This window comes from Capra hircus, chromosome 15 (genome assembly GCF_001704415.2).
Source record: "Capra hircus breed San Clemente chromosome 15, ASM170441v1, whole genome shotgun sequence".
NCBI classification, from domain to species: Eukaryota; Metazoa; Chordata; class Mammalia; order Artiodactyla; family Bovidae; genus Capra; species Capra hircus.
Genome location: NC_030822.1, coordinates 46,992,810 through 47,019,466, shown reverse-complemented (window position 1 = coordinate 47,019,466; position 26,657 = coordinate 46,992,810). Strand labels below are relative to the sequence as shown.

At 38.1% G+C, this 26,657-nt stretch overlaps 1 protein-coding gene across 1 annotated transcript in view; it reads left to right on the top strand.

The window, feature by feature from the left end:
• Positions 1–26,657, top strand: part of PIK3C2A (phosphatidylinositol-4-phosphate 3-kinase catalytic subunit type 2 alpha) — a 113,226-nt gene that overhangs the window by 23,300 nt on the left and 63,269 nt on the right. The window contains exon 2 of the mRNA XM_018059609.1: positions 11,891–13,025. Coding sequence (XP_017915098.1) covers positions 11,955–13,025 — 1,071 coding nt within the window. The 5' untranslated portion in view covers positions 11,891–11,954. The remainder of the gene's footprint in view (positions 1–11,890; positions 13,026–26,657) is intronic.

Here is a 26,657-nt window from a genome sequence, read left to right as displayed (position 1 = left end):
TTGTTTATATGTATGTATATAAAAGCTTTACTACACTTGATAAAGGCTTGAGAAAGAACATTTTAAAAAAGAGATGGAAAAATTGGAAAACATAAACTAAATGAAATGGGAGCACTAAACATGAAAAAGAAAAAGTGAAACTGGATAAAAAAGATCATCATATAGCCCAATTCTTTTTAAACATGGCTATTCATTAGAAAGATATCTGGAGCTTTGGAGGAAAAAAAAAGCGGTATCTGGGCATTTGTATTTTTCAAAAAATGCCAAGGTAATTCTGATACATCTGGATTTTAAAAAGTGATTACAGTTTTTTCCCATTAAATGGTAGTTTTGGTGATACAGAATTCTGTTATTTTTCTGTTGACCAACCATTATACAATGGTATTAAGTGAGTAATAGTTGCATACTCGCAATAGTAAAAGACGTTTATCAGTTTTCACAATCAGTAGCCAGACAAAAAATAAAAAGGTAATTAAAATTGCAAGCCATAATGGGGGCTTGATTAACCTAACAATATAGAATAATTACATGCAATTTCGGGCAGGGATCGAGCAGAGTGATGTGGTAAGTGCAGGTGCATGCATGCACATATTTTCATCCACCCAGCCAGTCTGTGTCCTTTGGTTGGTGCATTTAATCCATTTACATTTAAGGTAATTATCAGTATGTATGCTCTTGTTAGGTGGTCTGGTATTCCCATCTCTTTCAGAATTTTCCACAGTTTATTGTGATCCACACAGTCAAAGGCTTTGGCATAGTCAATAAAGCAGAAATAGATGTTTTTCTGGAACTCTCTTGCTTTTTCCATAATTCAAAGGATGTTGGCAATTTGATCTCTGGTTCCTCTGCCTTTTCTAAAACCAGCTTGAATATCAGGAAGTTCATGGTTCACGTATTGCTGAAGCCTGGCTTGGAGAATTTTGAGCATTACTTTACTAGCATGTGAGATGAGTGCAATTGTGCGGTAGTTTGAGCATTCTTTGGCATTGCCTTTCTTCGGAATTGGAATGAAAACTGACCTTTTCCAGTCCTGTGGCCACTGCTGAGTTTTCCAAATTTGCTGACATATTGAGTGCAGCACTTTCACAGCATCATCTTTCAGGATTTGAAATAACTGTACTGGAATTCCATCACCTCCACTAGCTTTGTTCGTAGTGATGCTTCCTAAGGCCCACTTGACTTCACATTCCAGGATGTCTGGCTCTAGATGAGTGATCACACCGTCGTGATTATCTGGGTCATGAAGATCCTTTTTGTACAGTTCTGTGGAAAATTCTGAAAGAGATGGGAATACCAGACCACCTAACCTGCCTCTTGAGAAATCTGTATGCGGGCCAGGAAGCAACAGTTAGAACTGGACATGGAACAACAGACTGATTCCAAATAGGAAAAGGAGTACGTCAAGGCTGTATATTGTCACTCTGCTTATATGCAGAGTACATCATGAGAAACGCTGGACTGGAAGAAACACAAGCTGGAATCAAGATTGCCGGGAGAAATATCAATAAACCTCAGATATGCAGATGACACCACCCTTATGGCAGAAAGTGAGGAGGAACTAAAAAGCCTCTTGATGAAAGTAAAAGTGGAGAGTGAAAAAGTTGGCTTAAAGCTCAACATTCAGAAAACGAAGATCATGGCATCTGGTCCCATCACTTTATGGGAAATAGATGGGGAAACAGTGGAAACAGTGTCAGACTTTATTTTTTTGGGCTCCAAAATCACTGCAGATGGTGATTGCACCCATGAAATTAAAAGACACTTACTCCTTGGAAGAAAAGTTATGACCAACCTAGATAGCATATTCAAAAGCAGAAACATTACTTTGCCAACTAAGGTCCGCCTAGTCAGTTCAGTTCAGTTCAGTTCAGTCGCTCAGTCGTGTCTGACTCTTTGCAACCCCATGAGTCACAGCATGCCAGGCCTCCCTGTCCATCACCATCTCCCGGAGTTCACTCAGACTCACGTCCATCGAGTCCATGATGCCATCCAGCCATCTCATCCTTGGTCGTCCCCTTCTCCTCCTGCCCCCAATCCTTCCCAGTATCAGAGTCTTTTCCAATGGTTTTTCCAGTAGTCATGTATGGATGTGAGAGTTGGACTGTGAAGAAGGCTGATTGCCGAAGAATTGATGCTTTTGAACCGTGGTGTTGGAGAAGACTCTTGAGAGTCCCTTGGACTGCGAGGAGATCCAACCAGTCCATTCTAAAGGAGATCAACCCTGGGATTTCTCTGGAAGAAATGATGCTAAAGCTGAAACTCCAGTACTTTGGCCACCTCATGCGAAGTGTTGACTCATTGGAGAAGACTTTGATGCTGGGAGGGATTGGGGGCAGGAGGAGAAGGGGATGACTGAGGATATGAGATGGCTGGATGGCATCACTGACTCGATGGACGCAACTCTGAGTGAACTCCAGGAGTTGGTGATGGACAGGGAGGCCTGGCGTGCTGCGATTCATGGGGTCGCAAAGAGTTGGACATGACTGAGCGACTGAACTGAACTGATGATCTTGTTACTATTTTTTCAACTGTTTGGGGTTTATTTTCTGTAGGTCTTTTCTTTGTCTTGTGTTTCCTACCTTGAGAAGTTCCTTTAGCATTGTAAAGCTGGTTTGGTAGTACTGAATTCTCTTAACTTTTGCTTGTCTGGAAGGCTTTAATCAAATCTGAATGAGAGTCTTTTTTTTTTTTTTTTTAGTTTTTTATTTTTTTAATTTTAAAATCTTTAATTCTTACATGTGTTCCCAAACATGAACCCCTCTCCCACCTCCCTCCCCATAACATCTCTGTGGGTCATCGCCATGCACCAGCCCCAAGCATGCTGTATCCTGCGTCAGACATAGACTGGCGATTCAATTCTTACATGATAGTATACATGTTAGAATGCCATTCTCCCAAATCATCCCACCCTCTCCCTCTCCCTCTGAGTCCAAAAGTCCGTTATACACATCTGTGTCTTTTTGCCTGTCTTGCATACAGGGTCGTCATTGCCATCTTTCTAAATTCCATATATATGTGTTAGTATACTGTATTGGTGTTTTTCTTTCTGGCTTACTTCACTCTTAACTGGGTAGAGTATTCTTGGTTGTAGGTTCTTCCTTTTCATTACTTTAAGTACATCATGCCATTCCCTTGTGGCTTGCAGTTCCTGATGAGAAATCACCTGAACCTTATGGGAGTTCCCTTTTATGTTATTTGTCATTTTTCCCTTGTTGCCTTTAATGCCTTATCTTTGTCTTTAATTTTTGTCAGTTTGATTACTGTGTCTTGATGTGTTCCTCCTTAGGTTTACCGTGCCTGGGACTCTCTGTGCTTCCTGAACTTGGTTGACTTTCCTTTCTCATGTTAGGAAAATTTTCAGCTATTATCTCTTCAAATACTTTTTCAGGTCCTTTTTCTCTCTCTTCTCCTTCTGGGACCCTTATAATGCAAATGTTGGTGTGTTTAATGTTGTCCCAGAGGTATCTTAGGCTGTCTTCATTTTTTTAAACTCTTTGTTTTCTATATTCTATTCTGTGGCAGTGATTTCCACCATTCTGTCCTCCAGGTCATTTATATGTTCTTCCCCCTCTGTTATTCTGCTGTTGATTCCTTCTCGTGTATTATTCATCTCTGTTTGTTTGTTCTTTAGTTCTTGTAAGTCTTAGGTAAACATTTCTTGTGTCTTCTCCGTTGTTTTCCCTAGACCCTGGGTCATCTTCACTGTCATTATTCTGAATTTTTTCTGAAAGTTTGCCTGTCTCCACTTCATTTAGTTGTTTTTCTGGGGTTTTATCTTGTCCCTTCATCTGGGAAATAACTTTTTGTTTTTTCATCCTGATTAACTTTCTGTAATGTTGTTTTTGTTCTAGCTGTAAGATAGTGGTTCTTGCTTCCTCTGTCTGCCCTCGATAGAGGAAACTAAGAGGCTGTGTAAGCTTCCTGATGGGAGGGACTGGCAGTGGGAAAAACTGAGTCTTGATTTGGTGTGCAAGGCCTTGCTCAGTATAGCTTTAATCAAATTATCTGCTGATGGGTGGGATTGCACTCCCTCCCTGTAAATTGTTTGGCCTGAGGTGATCCAACCCTGAGGTCTACTGGCCTCTGTGGTAGGGTTAATGGGGACCTCAAAGAGGGCTTCCCTGGTGACTCAGACAATAAAGAATCCGTCTGCAATGTGGGAGACCTGGATTCGGTCTGTAAGTTGGGAAGATCCCCTGGAGGACGGCATGACAACCCACTCCAGTGTTTTTGCCTAGAGAATCCCCATGGACAGAGAAGTCTGGCGGGTTATAGTCCGTGAAGTTGCAGAGAGTCAGACATGACTGAACAATAATCACGGTGCACAAGACGGCTTGGGCCAGTGGGGCCTTCCAGGACTCCTGCTGTCAGTCCCTCATCCCTGTGGTGAGCCCCTGCCGCCTGTGTCTCCACAGGAGACCCTTCAACACTAGCAGGTGGTTTTGGTTCAGTCTCCTGTGAGGTCACTGCTCCTTTCCTGTGGGTCTTGGTACATGTCAGATTTTGTTTGGACCTTCCAAGGCTGGAGGCTTTGTTTCCCCCTGTCCTGTGGAAGTCCTACAGTCAAATCTTGCTGGCCTTCAAGGTCAGATTCCCTGGGGATTCCCAGGTTAGGAAGCCTGATTTGGGGTCAGAACCTTCACAACAGTGGGAGAACTTGTTGGTATTATTGTTCTTCAGTTTGTGGGTCACCTCCCAGCGGGTATGGGATATGATTTTACTGTGATTGTGTCCCTCCTGCTGTCTTGCTGTGGCTTCTTTGTCTTTGGCCATGGGTTTTCTTTTTTTGGTGGGTTCTAGTGTCCTCCTGTCGATGGTTGTTCAACAGCTGGTTGTGAGTTTGGGGCTCTCACAGGAGATGAGCACACGTTCTTCTACTCCGCCATCTTGAACCAAAAGGAGGAGAGTATTATTTTCTAATGCAGTTTGTTTTTAAGCACAGATGGAGTTCCTTTCTCCTATGTTTACTTTTCTATTGCCGTCTCTTTCCCTCCTAGTTTTCAAGATAATTTTTCTCCTACCATTTTTTTATTCTGAGCTCAACCATGTGATTTTTCCATTTCAGCTGAATTATTAATAAATTAGTTCTTTTAGTCTGTTTTATTTGTTTGTTTCAGAGTTTAGTTTTTCTGATAAAAGATATGGTGTCTTAGGTTCTCTACTCGTTGATGCATTATGCATTCATTCAGCAACTGTAGCTGAAGTTTGAGAGTAGAGGGTAAATAAGATAGGAATTCAATGAATTATAACTTTGCTAGTCATCTGGTTATAATAAATTAGCTGATAAATTGATGCATCAGTTCAGTTCAGTTACTCAGTCGTGTTCTGTTCTTTGCAACCCCGTGGACTGTATAGCATGCCAGGCTTCTCTGTCCATCACCAGTTCCCAGAGCTTGCTCAAATTCATGTCCACTGAATCCATGATGTATGTTACAGCTAAAAAACGATACTAACTACTTCATGATAGAATTAAAAGAAACAAAATTTATTAATGCAGACAGAAATATCCCTAGGATTGAGAAAGAAAATTGATATTTTTAAAGGATAAGATATGTCTGGACACTTACTGATTCCATATAACTGTTAACATAAAAACACCACCTGAATTTGAGTCCTAATTTCACCACTTGCCTAGCTGCTATGGGCTTGGGCACATTATATTAATATAACATTTGTATACTAGGGATAGTAGTAGCAGCTACTTAATAGAATTTGTGAAGGTTAAATTAGTTAATATATTGCTTAAAGCAGTGCTTGACATATAGTATCTGTATATCTCCAATCACAGGTCTATGTATTTGTTGTTGTTTAGTCACTGAGTCAGACACGACTGAGCGACTTCGCTTTCACTTTTCACTTTCATGCTTTGGAGAAGGAAATGGCAACCCACTCCAGTGTTCTTGCCTGGAGAATCCCAGGGACGGGGAGCCTGGTGGGCTGCCATCTATGGAGTCGCACAGGGTCAGACACGACTGAAGCGATTTAGCAGCAGCAGCAGTCACTAAGTTATGTCCAACTCCTTTGTGATCCCATGAACTGTAGCCCGCCAGTCTCTTCTCTCCATGGAATTTCCCAGGCAAGAATACTGAATTGGGTTGCAATTTCCTTCTCCAAAAGATCTTCCCAACCCAGGAATCAAACCTGTGTCTTCTGCAGCAGCAGGTGGATTCTTTACCACTGAGCCACCACGGTAATCTAGGTCTCTGGGTAGGTGGAGCTGTATAGATATTTTCTAGAATTAAAAAAAAAAAATTTAACTGTAGTCTTCATAATTTTATTTTTAGTAGTGGCATAAATTCAATCCATGGAGGTACCATAACTTATTTGTCTTTGATATTCATTTTCATTTTCAAGGAGAGTATTTGTATTGTTGAATTCAAATCAGTTTTTCCATTTTCTTATGTATTTTGAATTTTAAGATCAGAAAGCATTTAGATGGATAGCAGGACTGACTTGTTTTATTTTTGTCTGAGATTTAAATTTAAATTGTAAATGAGTGTCAGTAGAAGCCAACAGCTTTTAAATTAATTCCTTTGGGTCTGCGAATGGTTTCCAAAAGTTTAACTGAATAGTTTAATTGCCCTCTTTTAAAGAATTTCAAAGTAGCTACAGCCTTGTGATCTGCACTGAGTTACTTTATGTTGGGAAATTTTTGGCAGATGTTATACAGTCATCATTCAAAAACAAGTTACATTGTCTTTCCCAGCTTGAATTAGTGGAACATTAGCATTGAACTTTTCATTTTGAATGAGCATGTTGGAAATTATTTCCTGCTAAATGTTTGTCATCAAGTGAAGTTTTATTTTAAAAAATTAATGGAGCATATCAGTGCAGCAGCCTTAGAAAAATAGCTGAGGCACAGGGTTACTCTTGGACAGCCTTTTAAGTTCCTTATTATCATTTGGGTATACATGCTTCGGAGAAGACAATGGCACCCTACTCCAGTACTCTTGCCTGGAAAATCCCATGGGTGGAGGAGCCTGGTAGGCTGCAGTCTATGAGGTCGCTAAGAGTCAGGCACGACTGAGCGACTTCACTTTCACTTTTCACTTTCATGCATTGGAGAAGGAAATGGCAACCCACTCCAGTGTTCTTGCCTCGAGAATCCCAGGAATGGTGGGGCCTGATTGCCTGCCATCTATGGGGTCGCACAGAGTCGAACACGACTGAAGTGACTTAGCAGCAGCAGCAGCAGCATACATGCTTAATAATCTTCTGGGAAACTAAAATATGTAATTTTTTTAAGACCAAAAACTTTAAAATATGATATTTAGCTGCTAACAGACAGCTGTTAATGACTACTTAGAGTTGTATTTACTTTCTGGGTTGGAACTAGGGATAGAGCAAGCAAATGAATTGATAATGTGAGAAAACATGATGTTCATTGTTAAAATATATTTTAAAGTATTAGTTTTATACCTTTAGCAGTAAATGAAAGATGACATTAATTTGAAATAATTGGAATAAGTAGGCAATCCATTGAATTAACTGTATCTCAAATGTACTTAAAATCCAGATTACCTCTTTGAGAACAAGTCCTATCATTAGCAAATAGGGTAGCCAGAAGAATACTTTAAATAACAAATCAGCATTATGTTTGTGGAAGATAAATTGAATTCCCTTGTAGCTCAGTCGGTAAAGAGTCTGCCTGCAGTGCAGGAGACCTGGGTTCCATCCCTGGGTCGGGAAGATCCCCTGGAGAAGGGAATGGCAACCCACTCCAGTATTCTTGCCTGGAAAATCCCATGCAGAGGAGCCTGTCTCAAGAGTCAGACACGACTTAGTGACTAAACCAAACCAAACCAAATGTTTATCTTTCAAAATGTTGTTTTGTTCTAATCCACCTAGCTTTGTGAAAAACAGGCAGTGTGTTGTGTTGGATAGCAGGTAGTTAAATTTGACTCATTTTTCTCATCATATATTAATATTTTTGTGCCATCTGAAATCCCTTCTTTAAGTCTTTTTAATAGCTTTCATTCCTTCCTGTTAAAACACATGTTCATTGCATTAAGTTCCATATTTATTAAGCAAAGTGCATTTAAATGTAGTGGGGAGGGAAAATAAGCAAACTAGCCCTCCTCACAAGCTTATTCTAATCTGTTTGGGTAGACATACAGGCTACAGATTCTGTGTTAAGATACTTTTGGTTATCATGGCAAAAAGTAATTTTAAACCAGCTTAAGCAAGGAGAGGGATTTATGGGCTTACATAAATGAAAGATTGACCTTGGACATGGGTTAGATCCAGATATTTAATGTAACATGTAGAATTTATCTCATTATCTTAGCTCTACTTTCTTGTGACTTGGATTCATTCTCAGGCAGTATCTCCTCAAGTGGTGGCAAAGATGGCCCAAACAGTGCCAGGCTTACATCCTATCAGCTTAGCAACCTCAATGATAAGCTTCCTTTCCAAACAGTTCCAGAAATTCTGGCCTTAAGTCTGGTTTGGCCACACTTGAATCTTTTGGAGTCGGGGTACTGTGGGGTGGGGGTGAGGGATTGGGGGTGGAGTGAGGATGGTCTAGCTCAATTCAAAGTAGATGAAACAAAGACAAATAGTTTCCAAAAAGGAACTTACAAATTCTGCTACCAGAAGGAAGGATGCTGAGCAGGCAAGAGCAGCATAAAAAGTAAAGATAAAAATTTTTAGTTGAGCTATAATAAAAAGATAAATTCTGATAGAAGGTGCTTAATAAAGCTTCAGATAGGAGACTGTATTTTTTGTTTGTTTGTTTGTTATTCCTAGATAGTCCTTACTTTATTTTATTTTTAATTTTTATGTTTACTTTATTTTACTTTACAATACTGTATTGGTTTTGCCATACATTGACATGAATCCACCACGGGTGTACATGTGATCCCAAACATGAACCCCCCTCCCACCTCCCTCCCCACAACATCCCTCTGGGTCATCCCTGTGCACCAGCCCCAAGCATGCTGTATCCTGCATCGGACATAGACTGGTGATTCGATTCTTACATGATAGTATACATGTTTCAATGCCATTCTCCCAAATCATCCCACCCTCTCCCTCTCCCTCTGAGTCCAAAAGTCTGCTAAACACATCTGTGTCTTTTTTGCTGTCTTGCATACAGGGTCATCATTGCCATCTTTCTAAATTCCATATAGAGACTGTATTTTGAATTGGGCTCTGAAGGGCAAGTAGAATTTTTTTAAGGCAGAGTAAGGAAAGGACTTTCTAGGTCACTCATTTGAGAAACTTGGCAGTGAAAGGAGAAAAAACGAAAGCTACTAGAGTGTAAAGGGAATGTTCAGATATTTCCCCTAAGTATGGAGAAAATTTAAACATTTTTATGGTAGAGGAGCAGAAGCAGGTAAAAGGAGAAATTAACAGTGCAAAGGAGGCAGTCATTGATAAAGAAGGGACATTCAGTTGGGTCAGGATATAGGTGGAGGGGGCCTCCTTAGAAAGGAAAAGGGATTGATTATTCTCTGAGGACATGTAAAGGAAAGTAGTAATGGTGACTACGGAAGTTAAAACAGAAATTTGTTATTAAATATGTAAGTGGCTTCAATTTTGTTTTCTAAAAGTAAGAAAAGGTTTACCAGTTATCTATTGCTAGGTAACAGACCATTCCAAAATGATTTTGTGCACTAGCAATTTGACTTGAACTCAGGCTGGGTACTTTCTTCTGCTGGCCCTAGGTCACTCGTGGTTGTGGTCATCTCAGCTGTGGATGGGTGGTCTGTGATGGTGGCTGCACGCACACACTTGTTGGTTGATGCTGGCTGTTACCTGGACCTCTCTTTGTGCTTTCTCATCCTCATGAGCATTCACATGGCAGTGGCTGCACTCGGAAGAAAGAGCTGAAGCCGTCAGCCTAGATGATAGACTTAGATATGAAAGACTTAGGATGGACTTAGAACTCCCACAGTGTCACTTCTTTCACATTCCGTTGGTCAAAGCAAGTCGCAAGGCCAGCTCAGATCACGTAGAGAAATGGACCCCACCTCTTTATGGGAAGAGTAATAAAGTTGCATTGCAAAACAGATGTGTATATGGAATGGGAGGAATTTCTGCCTGTCCCTCCCCCAACACTTTATTGTGAAAATTTTCACAATAAATGAAGCCAAGTTGAAAGAATTTCAAAGTGAATATCCACATATCTACCCCCTATATTCTACTGTTAACATTTCACTATACCTGCTTCATTATATATTTATCCATCTATCATTCTTTTATCAGTTTATCTTATTTTTTGATGCATTTCAAAATAAATTGAAATAAATTAGTTCTTTTCTCTTTAAGTACCTGCTGCGTGTATTTAGCAAGTCAATATTCAGTTTTTTCTTTTGATAAAAGACATTTACATACAGTGAAGTGCACAGACGTTAAGTGTACGTCACACCTAGTTTTGTAGCCTGGCAGAGAAGGGGAAAATTTGGGATAGCTTTTCAGTGAAATGACTCAAATTCAACTATAGTTGTATATAGAAGAATTGCAAAAGATATCTTTCTTGAATACCTTTCTTCATATCCTTATTGCTAATAATTTATTCATTTAATATATCTCAACACTTAGGATTTGCATTTGTGTTACAATACTAAAATTTCTCCTTTATTTGAATTTACTTTGGACGGTTCTCTACCTCCTTTCACTAAACATTTATAAGGATATAAACAGGCTCTCTCTTGCTTTATAAATATTCAAACTATGTGTATCTCAAATCAGTGCGTACCTTTTCAGTCGTGTCCGACTCTTTGCAACCCCTGGGACTGAGCCCGCCAGGCTCCTCTGTCTCTGGAATTTTCCAGGCAAGAATACTGGAGTGGGTTGCCATTTCCTACTCCAGGGGATCTTCTCAACCCAAGGATTGAACCTGCGTCTCCTGCATTGGCAGGCGGATTCTTTACCACCAAGCTACCTTGAATACAACAGAGTGACTAAGCATTCATGCATGCGTGAAAAAGTTTTAATAAACTATCTTCTAGTTTATGAATAGTTTCGCAGTTTGAAAAGGAGAAATTTTAGTAACTATTGATTTAACTTCAGATAATCAGAATAGAAGTGTGATCAGAACTATGTGGCAAATTCAGCTGTAATAACCTTTGAGTGGAGTATTAGAGCTTCTTACAACCTTAACACTTCGCTTATTATTCTAATCTATGTTACCGTGTACATTTAAAAAATTTCTAGAATATTATAAGCCCTTAGTTTTTCATATGATGATTTGATAAAATAATAGTTACTTAATTTATTTACTAGGTGTTGAATACTTTTATTGCTAATTGGCTTTTGAGCCTTTTTACAAATAGCAAAAGATTGGAATTATTTTGACTTGCTCTTTGTATTCCAGTAAACCCTGTCAGAACTCTTGAAAATATGTGACTAGCACTTAAGCCATTTCATGCCAAGAATTCTGCCAGAAATGCAACTGGTTAATGACACTCATTGTGACAACGGAAGTGAAAGCTTGAGTTCATATACTGTGTTAGCTTTCCTGATGGTCAGGGAATGGGGTAAAGTCATGTATGTTTAAACATCTCTCTTAACAGTGTATGAGATGTTTTAAAAGTGTTCCTTAACCCAGATTTTCTCCATTTCATTTCATTTCATGGTGTAAATGGCGTGACATCCTAAATCATATGTGAAAGTGAAAGTCGCTCAGTCATGTCCGACTCCTTGCAGCCCCATGGTCTATATAATCCATGGAATTCTCCAGGCCAGAATACTGGAGTGGGTAGCTGTTTCCTTCTCCAAGGGATCTTCCCAACCCAGGCATTGAACCCAGGTCTCCTGCCTTGCAGGAGAATTCTTTACCAGCTGAACCACAAGGGAAGCCCTAAATCATACGTGCTGGGTTACAAACTAAACAAATTTGTGTTTCAAAAATCTAATGGAGTGTTATATTTATTTTTATGTACAGGTCTTGCTATTTTGGAAACTACAAGAGAAAACTAGATTGGGAAGGTTTGGATTTGTAAGTGGACATGGCTCAGATATCCAGCAACAATGGATTTAAGAAATGCTCATCTTCCCCTCCGGAATCAACAAGAACAAAAGATGTAGGCAAAGAAGAAGCATTACAGATGGAAGCAGAGGCTTTAGCAAAACTGCAAAAGGACAGGCAGGTGACTGATAATCAGAGAGGCTTTGAGTTGTCTAGCAGCACCGGACAAAAAGCACAGGTTTATAATAAACAGGATTATGATCTCATGGTGTTTCCTGAATCAGATACCCAAAAAAGAGCAGTAGATATTGATGTAGAAAAGCTTACCCAAGCTGAACTTGAGAAACTATTGCTGGATGACAGTTTTGAGTCTAGGAAAACACCTGTATTGCCAGTTACTCCTGTTCTGAACCCTTCATTATCAGCACAACTCTATCTTAGACCTGCTATTCAGAGAGGACAGTGGCCACCTGGATTATCTGGACCTTCCAGTTACACTTTACCTTCTATTTATCAGTCAACTTACAGTACTAAACAGACTGCATTCCAAAATGGCTTCAACCCAAGAATGCCTACTTTTGCATCCACAGAACCTATATATTTAAGACTTCCAGGACAGTCTCCATATTTTTCATATCCTTTGACATCTGCCACACCCTTTCATCCACAAGGAAGCTTACCTATCTATCGCCCAGTTGTCAGTCCTGACATGGCAAAGCTGTTTGACAAAATAGCTAGCACATCAGAATTTTTAAAAAATGGAAAAGCAAGGACTGATTTGGAGATAAATTCAAAAACTACAATCAGCAATCTGCAGGTATCTCCAAAGTCTGAAGACATCAGTAAATTTGATTGGTTAGACTTGGATCCTCTAAGTAAGCCTAAGGTGGACAATGTAGAGGTAGAGGACCATGAAGAGGAGAAAAATGTGCCAGATTTGCTAGCAGATGATCCTTGGGATGCTGTTCTTCTTGAGGAGAGATCACCAGCAAGTTGTCACCTTGACAGAAAGGTGAATGGAAAATCTCTTTCTGGAGCAACAGTAACAAGAAGCCAGTCTTTAAATATTCGAACAACTCAGCCTACAAAAGTCCAGAGCCAAATATATCAGGTATAGTCTTTTCTTACAAACTTCTCAAACTTAGTATACCACAGAATTCATGTTTGTGTACATAATTTATTAGGTGAAAGAAATATTTTTTTGAGTTTTGTTTTCTTTTATTCTTAAGTACACTGTGCATCTTAGATTGTATGATAAAGGATTAAATGTGTTTAGGCCAACTGAAAAATTAATTGCTATTAATATCTTTTTCTAGGATTGTGCGTTTTGAAAACCTAAGGATCTGGCTGTTGCTTATAGGTGTTTAAGATAATTTTTATCTGTCTTTCCCTCTCCATTCATTATATGTGGTCCTACTTTCTTTGCTTTAGCACCTTTATTTTTCAGAGTAGATGAGGAATTTTGGTTTTTAACTCCATTATAGAAATTCTAATGTATATTGTTTTATTGTTTTTAACCATGAAGGAATAGAAGAACAGGAGGGAGGAAAGGAGGTGAAAAAGGAAGAAAGGAAGGGAGGCCTCAGAGAGATGGGAGAAAAGCCATTTAAAGGACTCTCTTTAAACACTTAGATTGATGCAAGTGAAGAATAGAGCTATAATCTATATAGTATATTTGCTGAGTTCATATAGTCTTACTGTCTGGAAGAATTAGATAAGGGTGCATGGAGCAGAATGTCTTCTCTTACAGGAGGGGGCAGTAAGGTTTAGACTTTTCCTTTCCATATATAGTATACCACTGAAGATTTTTATTTTGCGTTTATATCATCTGTGGATTCTAGGAATGTTTAAGCTTCATTCTCACCTTAATATGAATCATATCATTCAGTTAATTAGATCAGCATTTAACTACCCTTTAGGCAGTGAGAATCAACTAGGATTTCGGGAAAGAGAAGCAAATTTTGCATGATTTGGATGGGTTTATGTTGAATTGTTGATTTTTAAAAGCCATTTTAGATGTCTAGGGAGAAAACAGTAGATACTAAGGGTTACGAAAAAAGAATGAGGATGTTTTTGGATAACATGATCAGAATCCAGAAAAATCTTAACCAGTGCAGTGTTTTCCAAATACATTTTGACTGCAGCTCACACTGAGAAATATATGTTCTTAATTCTCTTCAGCTTTTCAATACTGCTTGCACATTTAGTAACATAATTTCTTAACACCTTTCAATTTAAAAGTTACAGGTAAATTTAACATTTTAAATTGGAATCATAAGTATAATATCAGACTATTTTTTCTTAATATTCTCTGTTGTCTTTTGTCTTGGTTTTTGTTTTTACAGAGCATCTGTCATTTCCTAAAATATTTGTAAGGAGAAGGGAAGACTAAGCCAAATCAAAAAATGTGGGGAAGGGAGCATATACCTAGGAGTGGAATTGCTGGCTAGTTTATGTTTAACTTTTTGAGGACCAGCAAACTGTTTTCCACAGTGGCTACATCATCCCCTTTCCAACCCTCACAGTATATGAGAGTTCTAGTTTCTTTACATCCTTGTCAACATTTGTTATTTTCCATTTTGGGGGTTTTAACCTTCCTAATGGATGGGAAATGTGAAGTGGCATCTTACTGTAATTTTACCAAGGGAAGATTTCACACAAAGATGGGCTCGATAAAGGACAGAAACGGTATGGACCTAACACAAGCAAAAGATATTAAGAAGAGGTGGCAAGAATACACAGAAGAACTGTACAAAAAAGAGCTTCACGACCCAGATAATCACGATGGTGTGATCACTCATCTAGAGCCAGACATCCTGGAATGTGAAGTCAAGTGGGCCTTAGGAAGCATCACTACAAACAAAGCTAGTGGAGGTGATGGAATTCCAGTTGAGCTGTTTCAGATCCTGAAAGATGATGCTGTGAAAGTGCTGCACTCAATATGCCAGCAAGTTTGGAAAACTCAGCAGTGGCCACAGGACTGGAAAAGGTCAGTTTTCATTCTAATACCAAAGAAAGGCAATGCCAAAGAATGCTCAAACTACTGCACAATTGCACTCATCTCACATGCTAGTAAAGTAATGCTCAAAATTCTCCAAGCCAGGCTTCAGCAATACATGAACCGTGAACTTCCAGATGTTCAAGCTGGTTTTAGAAAAGGCAGAGGAACCAGAGATCAAATTGCCAACATCCTTTGAATCATGGAAAAAGCAAGAGTTCCAGAAAAACGTCTATTTCTGCTTTATTGACTATGCCAAAGCCTTTGACTGTGTGGATCACAATAAAGTGTGGAAAATTCTGAGAGAGATGGGAGTACCAGAACACCTAACCTGCCTCTTGAGGAATCTGTATGCAGGCCAGGAAGCAACTGTTAGAACTGGACGTGGAACAACAGACTGGTTCCAAATAGGAAAAGGAGTACGTCAAGGCTGTATATTGTCACCCTGCTTATTCAACTTACATGCAGAGTACATCATGAGAAACACTGGACTGGAAGAAACACAAGCTGGAATCAAGATTGCCGGGAGAAATATCAATAACCTCAAATATGCAGATGACACCACCCTTATGGCAGAAAGTGAAGAGGAACTCAAAAGCCTCTTGATGAAAGTGAAAGTGGAGAGTGAAAAAGATGGCTTAAAGCTCAACATTCAGAAAACGAAGATCATGGCATCTGATCCCATCACTTCATGGGAAATAGACGGGGAAACAGTGGAAACAGTGTCAGACTTTATTTTTTTTGGGCTCCAAAATCATTGCAGATGGTGACTGCAGCCATGAAATTAAAAGACGCTTACTCCTTGGAAGGAAAGTTATGACCAACCTAGATAGCATATTCAAAAGCAGAGACATTACTTTGTCGACTAAGGTCCGTGTAGTCAAGGCTATGGTTTTTCCTATGGTCATGTATGGATGTGAGAGTTGGAGTGTGAAGAAGGCTGAGTGCAAAGAATTGATGCTTTTGAACTGTGGTGTTGGAGAAGACTCTTGAGAGTCCCTTGAACTGCAAGGAGATACAACCAATCCATTCTGAAGGAGATCAGCCCTGGGATTTCTTTGGAAAGAATGATGCTAAAGCTGAAACTCCAGTACTTTGGCCACCTGATGCAAAGAATTGACTTATTGGAGAAGACTCTGATGCTTGGGAGGGATTGGGGGCAGGAGGAGAAGGGGACGACAGAGGATGAGATGGCTGGATGGCATCACGGACTCAATGGACGTGAGTCTGAGTGAACTCCCGGAGTTGGTGATGGACAGGGAGGCCTGGCGTGCTGTGATTCATGGGGTCGCAAAGAGTTGGACACGACTGAGCAACTGAACTGAACTGCCTGATAGCTAGTGATGTTGAGTATCTTTTCATATGCTTGTTTGCAATTTCTTCATCTTTTTTGAAGAAATGTATGTTTAAATCATTTGTCCATTTAAAAAATCGGGTTAAAAAAAATAAATAGAAATCGGGTTGTTCATAGCAACTTTATTCAGAAGAGCCAGAAGGTGAGACAACCCAATGTCCATCAGCTGATGAATGGGCAAGCAAAAATGTGTCTATACAATGGAATATTATTCACCCAAACAAAGGAAACCGCATAGATGAACCTTGAAAACGTTGTAAATGAAAGAAGCCAGACACAAAAAAACATGTAGATTCAATTTATATGATATGTCCAGAAAACACAAATCCATAGAGGAAGAAAGCAGATTATTGTTTGCTGAGGGATTGAGAGAAAGAGGAAATGAGGAATGAGTAATGGGTACAGGGATTTGGGGGGCAAGTGATGAAAATGTTCTGAAATTAGAACATTGCAGTGTTCTTACCATAATAGTGGTGGTTTACACTCCGTTATGAATGTATTGAGAGCCAACAAATTGTACATTTTTAATTGGTTAATACGGCAGATTTTATATTCTATGAATTTTTCCTCAGGTTTTTTTTTTTTTTTCAAAGAAAGACACTGGTCCCCCGATCCTCCTGTTGTGCTTAGGCCACATTCCTGCTTGATTTCATATTTGGGTCAGTGTTCCAGTAGAGAGATCCCTCTCCAACTGTGGATCTCGTTTTTATGGACATAACCATGATGGCATGTGTTTGACACCGTGTGGGCTGGATTAGGGATATCAGCTGTTTAGCTGCCTAGAACCTGGAGATCTCATGACCTGTGGGAAGTTGCAGTCTCTGCTATCAGGGATAGAGTCTCCTCTGGTCCTCTGTGGAGCTGAGTTTAGACTCAGGCCTCCCATTGGTGGAAGGCAGAACCCCTGTTAGTCCAGGCAACCCAGAGTGAGCATCCAGGTCATTTTCAAATAATGTTCCTGCTTCGTGCATCACACTTCATATGTATGTGTTTGCACCTCTACAGTATATGCATTGTAGCCACAGAATAATAGATTATCTTGAATTTAATAAAATATTTATAAATGACTTTGGTTTATTTCTTTTTTACAATCACTGAGACAGTAGAGACTTCCTTACAATCCTGTGAGATCAGAGCGATCATGCCTATTTCACTGTTGAGGAAACTGAAATGTAAAGAAGTTAAGTAATTATTAATTTTTTCATGTAATAACAGTATTGTAATTAGTTAAATGAACTCATTTTAGAGATGTGTAAGATGATAACCATAGTCATCTAGTCTAACCAACTTCATTTCATGGATCCAGAAACTTAGATCCAGAGAATGACTTATCTCCAGTTAATGTCAGTATTTTCTTTTTCAGTTTCTTTGTGACTCAAAACCCATAGCATAGATTGACAGTTCTTTTGCTGCAAAGCATACCTTTCCCAGTTGCCATCTATGGTTTAGACTGGTCATTTCTGGTTCAACTGATGTTTTCTCCACCCTTTCAGGGCTGTGATACTCATTTATGTTCCTTTCATTTTCTCTCTGCATACATCTTTTCCTACTCATTTTTAATATTTTCCACAGTATCATCTTGATATTTCCCAATTTGGGGTGCTTTCAGAAATCATCTTGCAGGACTGATGAGGACAGGTAGTTTTCTAAAGATAGGTTTCCCCCAGCAAGATCTGTGAGTTCAGATCACATGGGAGTGCAGAGAATTACTAGTCACTCAGACTCTAGGAATTAACTAGGTTTCTGGGCAAGTTTTAGCAGAAACATATTCTTAGATTCTTTAAAGTATAGGGGAAGGGATCAAGGAGTAAGCAGATTGGTTGTGAGAGACATGAGTCAAAGCCAGGTAAGCAAAAATACCATGACTTGATCAGCTGATCAGTCAGAGATGGGAGGTAGATTATTACAGTTTATGTCAGAGCTTTACTAAATGACACAGTGTCTGAATTGAGGTGGCTTAGGCTTCTTAAGGAGAAGGCAATGGCAACCCACTCCAGTACTCTTGCCTGGAAAATCCAATGGATGGAGGAGCCTGGTAGGCTGTAGTCCATGGGGTCACGAAGAGTCAGACACTTACTGAGTGACTTCACTTTCATTTTTCACTTTCCTGCGTTGGAGAAGGAAATGGCAACCCACTCCAGTGTTCTTGCCTGAAGAATCCCATGGATGGTGGAGCCTGGTGGGCTGCCATCTGTGGGGTCGCACAGAGTCGGACACGACTAAAGCGACTTAGCAGCAGCAGCGTCAGGCTTCTTAAAGGAGTCTGACTGTGGCATTGTGAGGTGTTCTATAGTTGTTGATCATTCTGTTATGTTCTACTCTGTTAATACTTAACGTTTGACCACCACATTCTAAGAGGGACCAGTGAGAATGTGTCTTGAAAAGAAAAAATTACAATGTTCAGGATCTAGAAGCTGTGCTATTTAAGGAATTGTTGAAAAGATTGGGCATATTTTGCCTGAAGAAGAGAATATTAATTGGAGATAATTCACACTCTGAATCTGAGTTTCTTCATCTTTGATATAAACCTGGTTGGACTAGATGATTTCTGAGATCCTTTCAGGAATAATATTTCAAGTTTAGAAAGTTACCATGTAAAAGAGGAAGTTGAAACTTTTTGTCTTTTAAAGTTTTACATTTTGGACATATGTTCTCAAAACAGTTCAGGAAATAGACTATCTGAAAATCATGATATTATTGTAAAAAAGATGCAATAGTTATGTACTAAATTTTCCAATTTATTGTGTTACATTGTACAAATTAAATAGCTCTTTGTGCTAGATTTTAATAGATAAGTGGTAGCAGGTGCCAAAAGTTAAAATACCTTTTAGAGAAAGCTTAAGATTATACAAATCCTATTTGTTTATATTTTTTTCTGTGAATTGAGAAATTCAGTTTAGTTTAGTTTTAAAATTCATTGTTCCAAAAAGTAGAACAAGGACCAATGGGGAAGAAAACTCAAGGAAGCAGGTTATATAGTTAAATATCAATAACAAAATTTATAAATAGCCATTTATTTGGTAGTGGTTGCTCTCAGGGGGTCAGTGTATAGTTATTGGAGGTCTTCAATCAGAGGTTTAGTGTGAATTTGTTACAAATGCTATAAAAGGGGTTTTGTTAACTCTTTAAGAGTTCATCATTTTGTTTGTGTGCATGAAGATTAAGTTTGGTTTAATTTAGGCCAAAAGGGTAAACAGAATACTAATAGTAAGCTGGCTTTGGAAGTCCGTGGCACAAACATTGGCATGGAACTTTTAATTTTCACACACCATTCATTTCTATTCAATAAAATTTTCCCTGAGATTCCTGTTTTTTACTGTGAAATAAGATTACAGTGCCTGTTCTTTATAATTACTTTATGTACGTAAGTATTCATTTCCTGTAAGAATTTTATGCTTTGTGGTAAAAACTCTGAACGGTGTTTTTCTTCTCACTCAGCAGTCTTACTTCCTATTTCCTTCTAGTGTCTTTTGTTCATAATAATCTAAATAGTTCAAATTTTTGTTTCAGAAAGGAAAAGACATAGTACTTAACACTGTCTTCTGGCAATTTAAATTTAAATCACATTTTTTAGTTAACAGCTGTAAATTTAGCTACTTTGAGTAGGTTTCAAAGATTTTAGTAATGAATCAAATTATGTTCATAGAAATGGTTTTGCAAAGTTCTGTGGGTATTGACTAAAAATTGATTATATTAATATTATAAACATTTACATCCTACTTAGCACAATGTCTAACATTAATTTTGAAGATGATGTAAAGTTGAATAAAATGTGGTTTTCCATTGTCTAGTTGTATATAATACAGTATTTGGATAGATTACTGAAGTCTACAAACATTTAAAGAAATTCAGTTAAGGAAATAACCGACTTTGTTCTGAATGGCACTGATACATTTATACTTAATGCTTAAAATACGTTTATTGAAAACTTGGTGTTCCATCTAATTTCTGGGGTAAGATGGCATGAATCTGGAACTTGTTTAAATGTAAAGCTTTCCCTTATTCTTATAACTGCTTTATGAAGTATGTATTGGTAAGTTTTCGTGAATTATTTCAAACCTGTATCACTTTCCTTAAACCCTTAATTTACCTTTTCCATTACCTTTTAAGAAAATTGAATTATAGTTGATCTATAACACTGTTAATTCCAGATACACAATATAGTATAGTGATTTGGTATTTCTATACATTACAAAATGATCACCATAATAAGCTTAGTTACCATCTGTCACTAAATAAAGTTATTACAGTATTATCGATAGTATTCCTAATGCTGTCCATTCATCCCCATGACTCGTTTAGTAACTAGAAGTTTGTACCTCTTAATTTCCTTCACCTGTCTCACTCCCTGTACCCCATCGGTTCTTTATCTATGTCTGTTTTATTGTATTCATTTGTTCAAATGTTTTTATATTTCACATATAAGTGAAATTATATGGTATTTTTCTGACTTATTTCACTTAGTATAATACCTTTTGGTCCACTCATATTGTCCCAAATGGCGAGATATATTTTATGGTTGAGTAACAGTCCATTGTGTGTGTGTGTATCCTGTGCCTTCTTTATCCGTTCTTCTGTTAGTGGGCATTTTAGTTGCTTGCATATCTTGGCTGTTGTAAATAATGCTGAAATGAACATAGGGGTGCGTATAACTTATCAAATTACTGTTTTTGGGTTTCTTCGGAAAAATACCACAGAGTGGAATTGTTGAGTCATAGGGTAATTCTATTTTTAATTTTTTGAGGAACCTCTCTGGTAGCTCAGACTGTAAAGAGTCTGCCTGCCGTGCGAGAGACCCAGGTTTGATCCCTGTTTGGGGTGATCCCCTGGAGGAGGAAACAGCAACCCACTCCAGTATTCTTGCCTGGAAAATCCCATGAATGGGAGTCTGACAGGCTCCGTCCAGTCCATGGAGTTGCAAAGAGTTGGATATGACTGAGTGACTTCACTTTCCGTATTGTTTTCCATAGGGACTACCGATTTACATTCCTACCAATAGTCCAGTAGAGTGCCCTTTTCATCACCAACACTTGTTATTTGTTATTTTTGACAATAGCCATTCTTACAGGTATGACACGATACCTCATTGTGGCTTTGATTTGCATTTCCTGATGATTAGCGATGAGCATCTTTTCATGTGTCTGTTGGCCACTGTATATCGTCTTTCAAAAAATGCTCATTTTAAAAATCAGGTTGTTTGTTTTTTGATAGAGTTGTATGAGTTCTTTGTATATTTTGAGTATTAGCCCTTATTGGATGTATCATTTACAAATATCTTCTCCCATTCAGTAGACCACCTGTTCATTTTATTGATGTTTCCTTTGCTATACAAAAAATATTGCTAAGATTAATGTCAGAGAGCATACTGCCTGTTTTCTTCCTGGAATTTTATGGTTTCACGTCTTGCATTCATTTTGAATTTATTTTTCTATATGGTATGAGAAAGTCCAGTTTGATTCTTTTTTTCCTATAGCTGTCCAGTTTTCCCAGCACAATTTATTGAAGAGTCTATCTTTTCCCTATTGTATGTCCTTGCCTCCTTTGTCATGGATTAATTCACTGTGTAAGTGTGGGTTTATTTCTGGGCTGTCTTTTCTGGTCCATTAACTGATGTGTCTGTCTTTGTGCTAGTACCATACTGTTTTGGTTCCTGTAGCTTTGTTGGGTGGTTTGAAAGCAGGGAGCATGATACCTCCAGCTTTGTTCTTTCTCAAAACTGTTTTGACTGTTGCAGGGTTTTTTGTGTTTCCATACACACTTTAGAATTGTTTGTTTTAGTTCCGTAAAGAATGCTGTTGTTTGTTTGTGGGGTTTTTTTGGCTGCATGGCATATGGGATCTTAGTTCCCCAACCAGGGATTGAACCCATGCTCCCTGCAGTGGTAATGTGGAGTCTTAACCACAGGAGAAGTCCCACCATTGGTATTTTGGTAAGGATTGTGTTGAATCTATAGATTGCTTTGGGTAATAAGGTCATTTTAACAATATTAATTCTTTAGTCCATGAGCACAGTATATCTTTCCATTTGTGTTGTCTTCACTTTCCTTCATCAGTGTCTTACAGTTTTCTAAGTACAGGTCTTATACCTGTATCAGTTAAATTTGTTCATCAGTATTTTGTTATTTTTGATGCAGTTGTAAATGGGATTGTTTTATTAATTTCTCATTCTGTTAGTTTTTGTGTATAGAAATACAACAGACTTCTATATATTAATTTTATATCCTGCAAAATTCATTTGTATCCTACTGAAATCATTTATTAGTTCCAGTAGTTTTCTGATGACATCTTTAGGAATTTTTCATATCATGTCATCTGCAAACAGTGACAGTTTTACTTCTTCCTTTCCAAATTGGATTTCTTTTCTTTTTCTTGTCTGATTGTTGTGGCTAGGACTTCCAGTTACTTAGGGTTTTTTTCTTCTTTCTTTTTTTATATAGTGAGGTCAAGGTTATTCTTAGTATGCACTTGTCCACCTCAAGATTTATTTGCCTCTTCTTTCTGGTTTGGAGGGAAGAGATAGAGATTCCTTCTCTTTTCTCAAATGTAACTCATCTCTCTTTTCTTGTTCTTGTCTCCCCAAAGTATTTTTCCACCATTATTCTTTAAAGAGGAATTTGTACTTACTGTTTTTCCAGTTCTTCACCATCCTCTCTTGTTCCTATCATATTGCAGAAAGTTGTTCCTAGGAGTATGAATACTAATTTTCAGTACAGTGACCATACTTACTGTCCAGCCTTGTTGCCTCATTTGCAACAATGTACCATATTTTTTTCTTGAAACTTCTTCCATTGCCCTGGTTAAATCTACTTCCTAGTTTCCTTCCTATAATCTGTGACTTCTTTTACTTGTCTAGCTTCTAAACATTGGTATTCCCCCAAGGTTTTGTTCTTGGCTGTCTTTAATATATCTTATTTGTTCTCTTTTAGTCCGTACTTTATTCTTGAGGCTCTGAGATAGATACAGAGTTTGAAAGCTACTAGTCCAGATCACTTGGCAGCCTTTATATCACATGAGCTAATTTCTTATAATAAATCTCTCTTTCTCCATTCTTATATGTATAAAGAAATGTCCCATCTTGATGCCCAGTAAGTATAATCGCTTATGTATCCCTCAGCCTCCTAAAGAAACTGTCTCCTATTGGTGGAAATTGAACCCAAAATCCTTTGGTTTGCCTTGGTGATCCTGATGGTTGCTGACAGTAATTAGCAGAGAGAAATTTCCTTGTAGAAAATTGCAAAAAAAAAAAAAGAAAGAAAATTGCAGAAATTGTATGATTCTCAATTCAATATGTTTAACTCTTGAATAGAAATTTGTAATAGAATATTTCTAGATGATTACCAAACATCCATATGGATTTCCAAACCCAGAATATTTACTAGAGAACTCAGTATCTTCCCCCACAAACCTTTCTTTGTTTCATATATTGGGTAATGACACTAGCCATTTTTCTTACTATCATTTGCCTCTTTCATTCATAGAAAAACACTTAAGGACAAAATGTGTGGGTTACAAATAATGACCATTCTTAGATCTCATCCTTAAAGAACTCGGGTTAGAAGGGGAGACAAGATGTATGTATATAAGTGGAGTATGAAAGCCTTGAATGCTGCATAAAAGTTTGTGCAAGACCATTGAAGAAAAGAGATGATTGATGCTTAAGTTGTTTGCAGTTTGAGGAAGGAATTGGGAGCAAGAGTTGAGGGAGTAGGTGTGAAATTGAAAAAAAATTTTTTTGGTTTCAGAAAGAGTGAAGAAAAACAAGAAAATGATGACATTGATGTACAGATGAAATCATTGGGAGCCCAGGTGTTTTTTACTTTGTGGACAGAACATTGAGTTAATTTTCCAGATCTATTATTACCTTAATGTATGACTAGATAATTGATTATTATAATCTGTTTTTGCCACTGTCAATTGAAACTCATAACCTGCTTGAAAGGAAGGAACTAATACATGAAAGGCACTGTAAAAAGTATTTTTTTATTAAGAAAAAGCATCTGCTGCTGCTAAGTCACTTCAGTTGTGTCCGACTCTGTGCAACCCCATAGACGGCAGCCCACCAGGCTCCCCTGTCCCTGGGATTCTCCAGGCAAGAACACTGGAGTGGGTAGCCATTTCCTTCTCCAATGCATGAAAGTGAAAAGTGAAAGTGAAGTCGCTCAGTCGTATCGGACTCTTAGCGACCCCATGGACTGCAGCAGGCTCCTCTGTCCATGGGATTTTCCAGGCAAGAGTACTGGAGTGGGGTGCCATTGCCTTCTCTGAAAAAAAAAAAAGCATCTAGGAATGCCATTAAGGAGATTCAAAATCTGTTAATAGGTGGAATATGAAAAACAGATAAGAAAAGATAGTTATAGGTCAACAAAAATACATTAAAAAAAAATAGCATAGCTGTACTAAGGTCTCAATGCTGTCTTTCTCTCATTTTTTTGTTTAAAATATTTATTTATTTATTTGGCTGTGCTGGGTCTAAGATGTGGCACTCGGGATCTCTAGTTGCAGCATGTGGGATCTAGCTCCCCAACCAGGCCCCCTGCATTGGGAACACAGAGTCTTAGCCACTGGGAAGTCCCTCTCTCATGTTTTAGAGGGTTTTTTTTTTTTTAGGAGACTTTGTTGTGAGGTGATTAAGCTAGGTTGTGAGGTGATTAAGCTAGGTAGTGATTAAGGTAGGTTGCCTAGGTTGAAATATTAACTTTGTTTCAGTCCTGTGACCTTGTTGCCTCTCTAACTTCTCTGTGCCTCATTTTTTAATGTGTAAAATGGGCATAATAGTCATGTTACACATCAACTAGAACTTTATGAAAAATAAATAATACATACATATGTACATAAATGACTGAGTTTCTCACAGCAGAATGTGGCATGTAAGAAATGCTCAGTAATTGCTAGATATTTTTGTGTGTGGCATCTCACTGTATTTTAGGTATTATAATAATCATAAGACTTATTTTATAGAATACATTACTTATGAAAATTACTGCTATTTTAGGAAATCATTGAAGGAACTATCTAGTGCCTTATAATTTTTCAGTGTTTTATGATCACTATGGCAAATTCACTGGTTATATGAAAGTAACTTTCAACTTGTTTTTAGTGGGAACAAAACATTTAACAAATTAAACCAATGGTTAAGTGCCTTTTGAATTGGATATAAAGTTTTACAAAAATACGAAATTCAAATTAAATTTGATTCTTGTATTCAAGGAGCTTTCATATTAGGACAAATATAAAACAGGATGTAATGATACGGTATTTGGTTCAGACTAAGTACTTAGAAATGTTAGGAGGGAAGAAATGCTAAATTCTCATAGAAGACAGTGTAGATGAAGTGGCATTCCACTGGGCCTTAAAAAATTACAGGATCTTGGACTTGTGCTGTGCGGGAAAGTTAGGAGGAAGCTTTGAAGACAAACAGCAAGGATTTAGAGGCAAGATAATTCAGTTTGTACTTTATAGGAACAGGATATGATTCAGGTTCACTTGGATATAATATTCATTTGGGAAGTTCTGGAAAATACAACTGGATTAGATTGTGGCAGACTTGGAGTGGCAAGCCAGAGGCTTTGTTTAGAAATGCATTTTTCTAACCTGCAGAAAATATTTATATATTTGTTCTCTAATCTTGTTTGTTATATCATCTCTTACATCTAAGTAGGATAGTATTTTGAATGCTAGAAAGAAAATTAAGTCTCTGTATAACAAAAAAATAAGACAATTTTCTTTAAAACAACAAACATTTATTTATTTATTTTTGGCTGTGCTGGGTCTTTGGTGCTCTTTGGGCTTTTCTCTAATTGCAGGGAGTAGGGGCTCCCCTCTAGTTGCAGTGCACAGACTTCTCATTGCAGTGGCTTCTCTGGAGCATGGGCTCTAGGGTGGGCGGGCTTCAGTAACTGGGGCCCCTGGGCTCTTGAGCACAGGCTCGGTAGTTGTGGTGCATGGGCTTATTTGCTCTCAGGCATGTGGGATCTTCCTGGACCAGGGATTGAGGCGGATTGTTTACTACTGAGCCACCAGGGAAGCCAGACATTTAAACCATATTGTTCCTCTGTAATAGAGTATTAAAAGTCTAGGAATATAAAAATCCATTTTAGAATAGTATGGTCTATTTGCTATAATACTTTTTTTTGTAACACAAATTAACTTCTGTAACTGGTACCTGTGGGATTGATGTCAGAATAATGGGGAAGTAGCATTTGTTTTAAAATCATCTCTCCCAGCATATTAATACTTCAAAGCAGTCAAGAACAAACTCTCTCATAGTTAAAGGGAAAGCCTTAGTAATTCAAGAAAATACTAGAAAAACACTGAAAGTTCCACAGAAGTAAAAAATGGTGGCTTCAAGAACAGTTCCACATTCCACAGGGTTAAGCATTCTGGTGAAGCAGT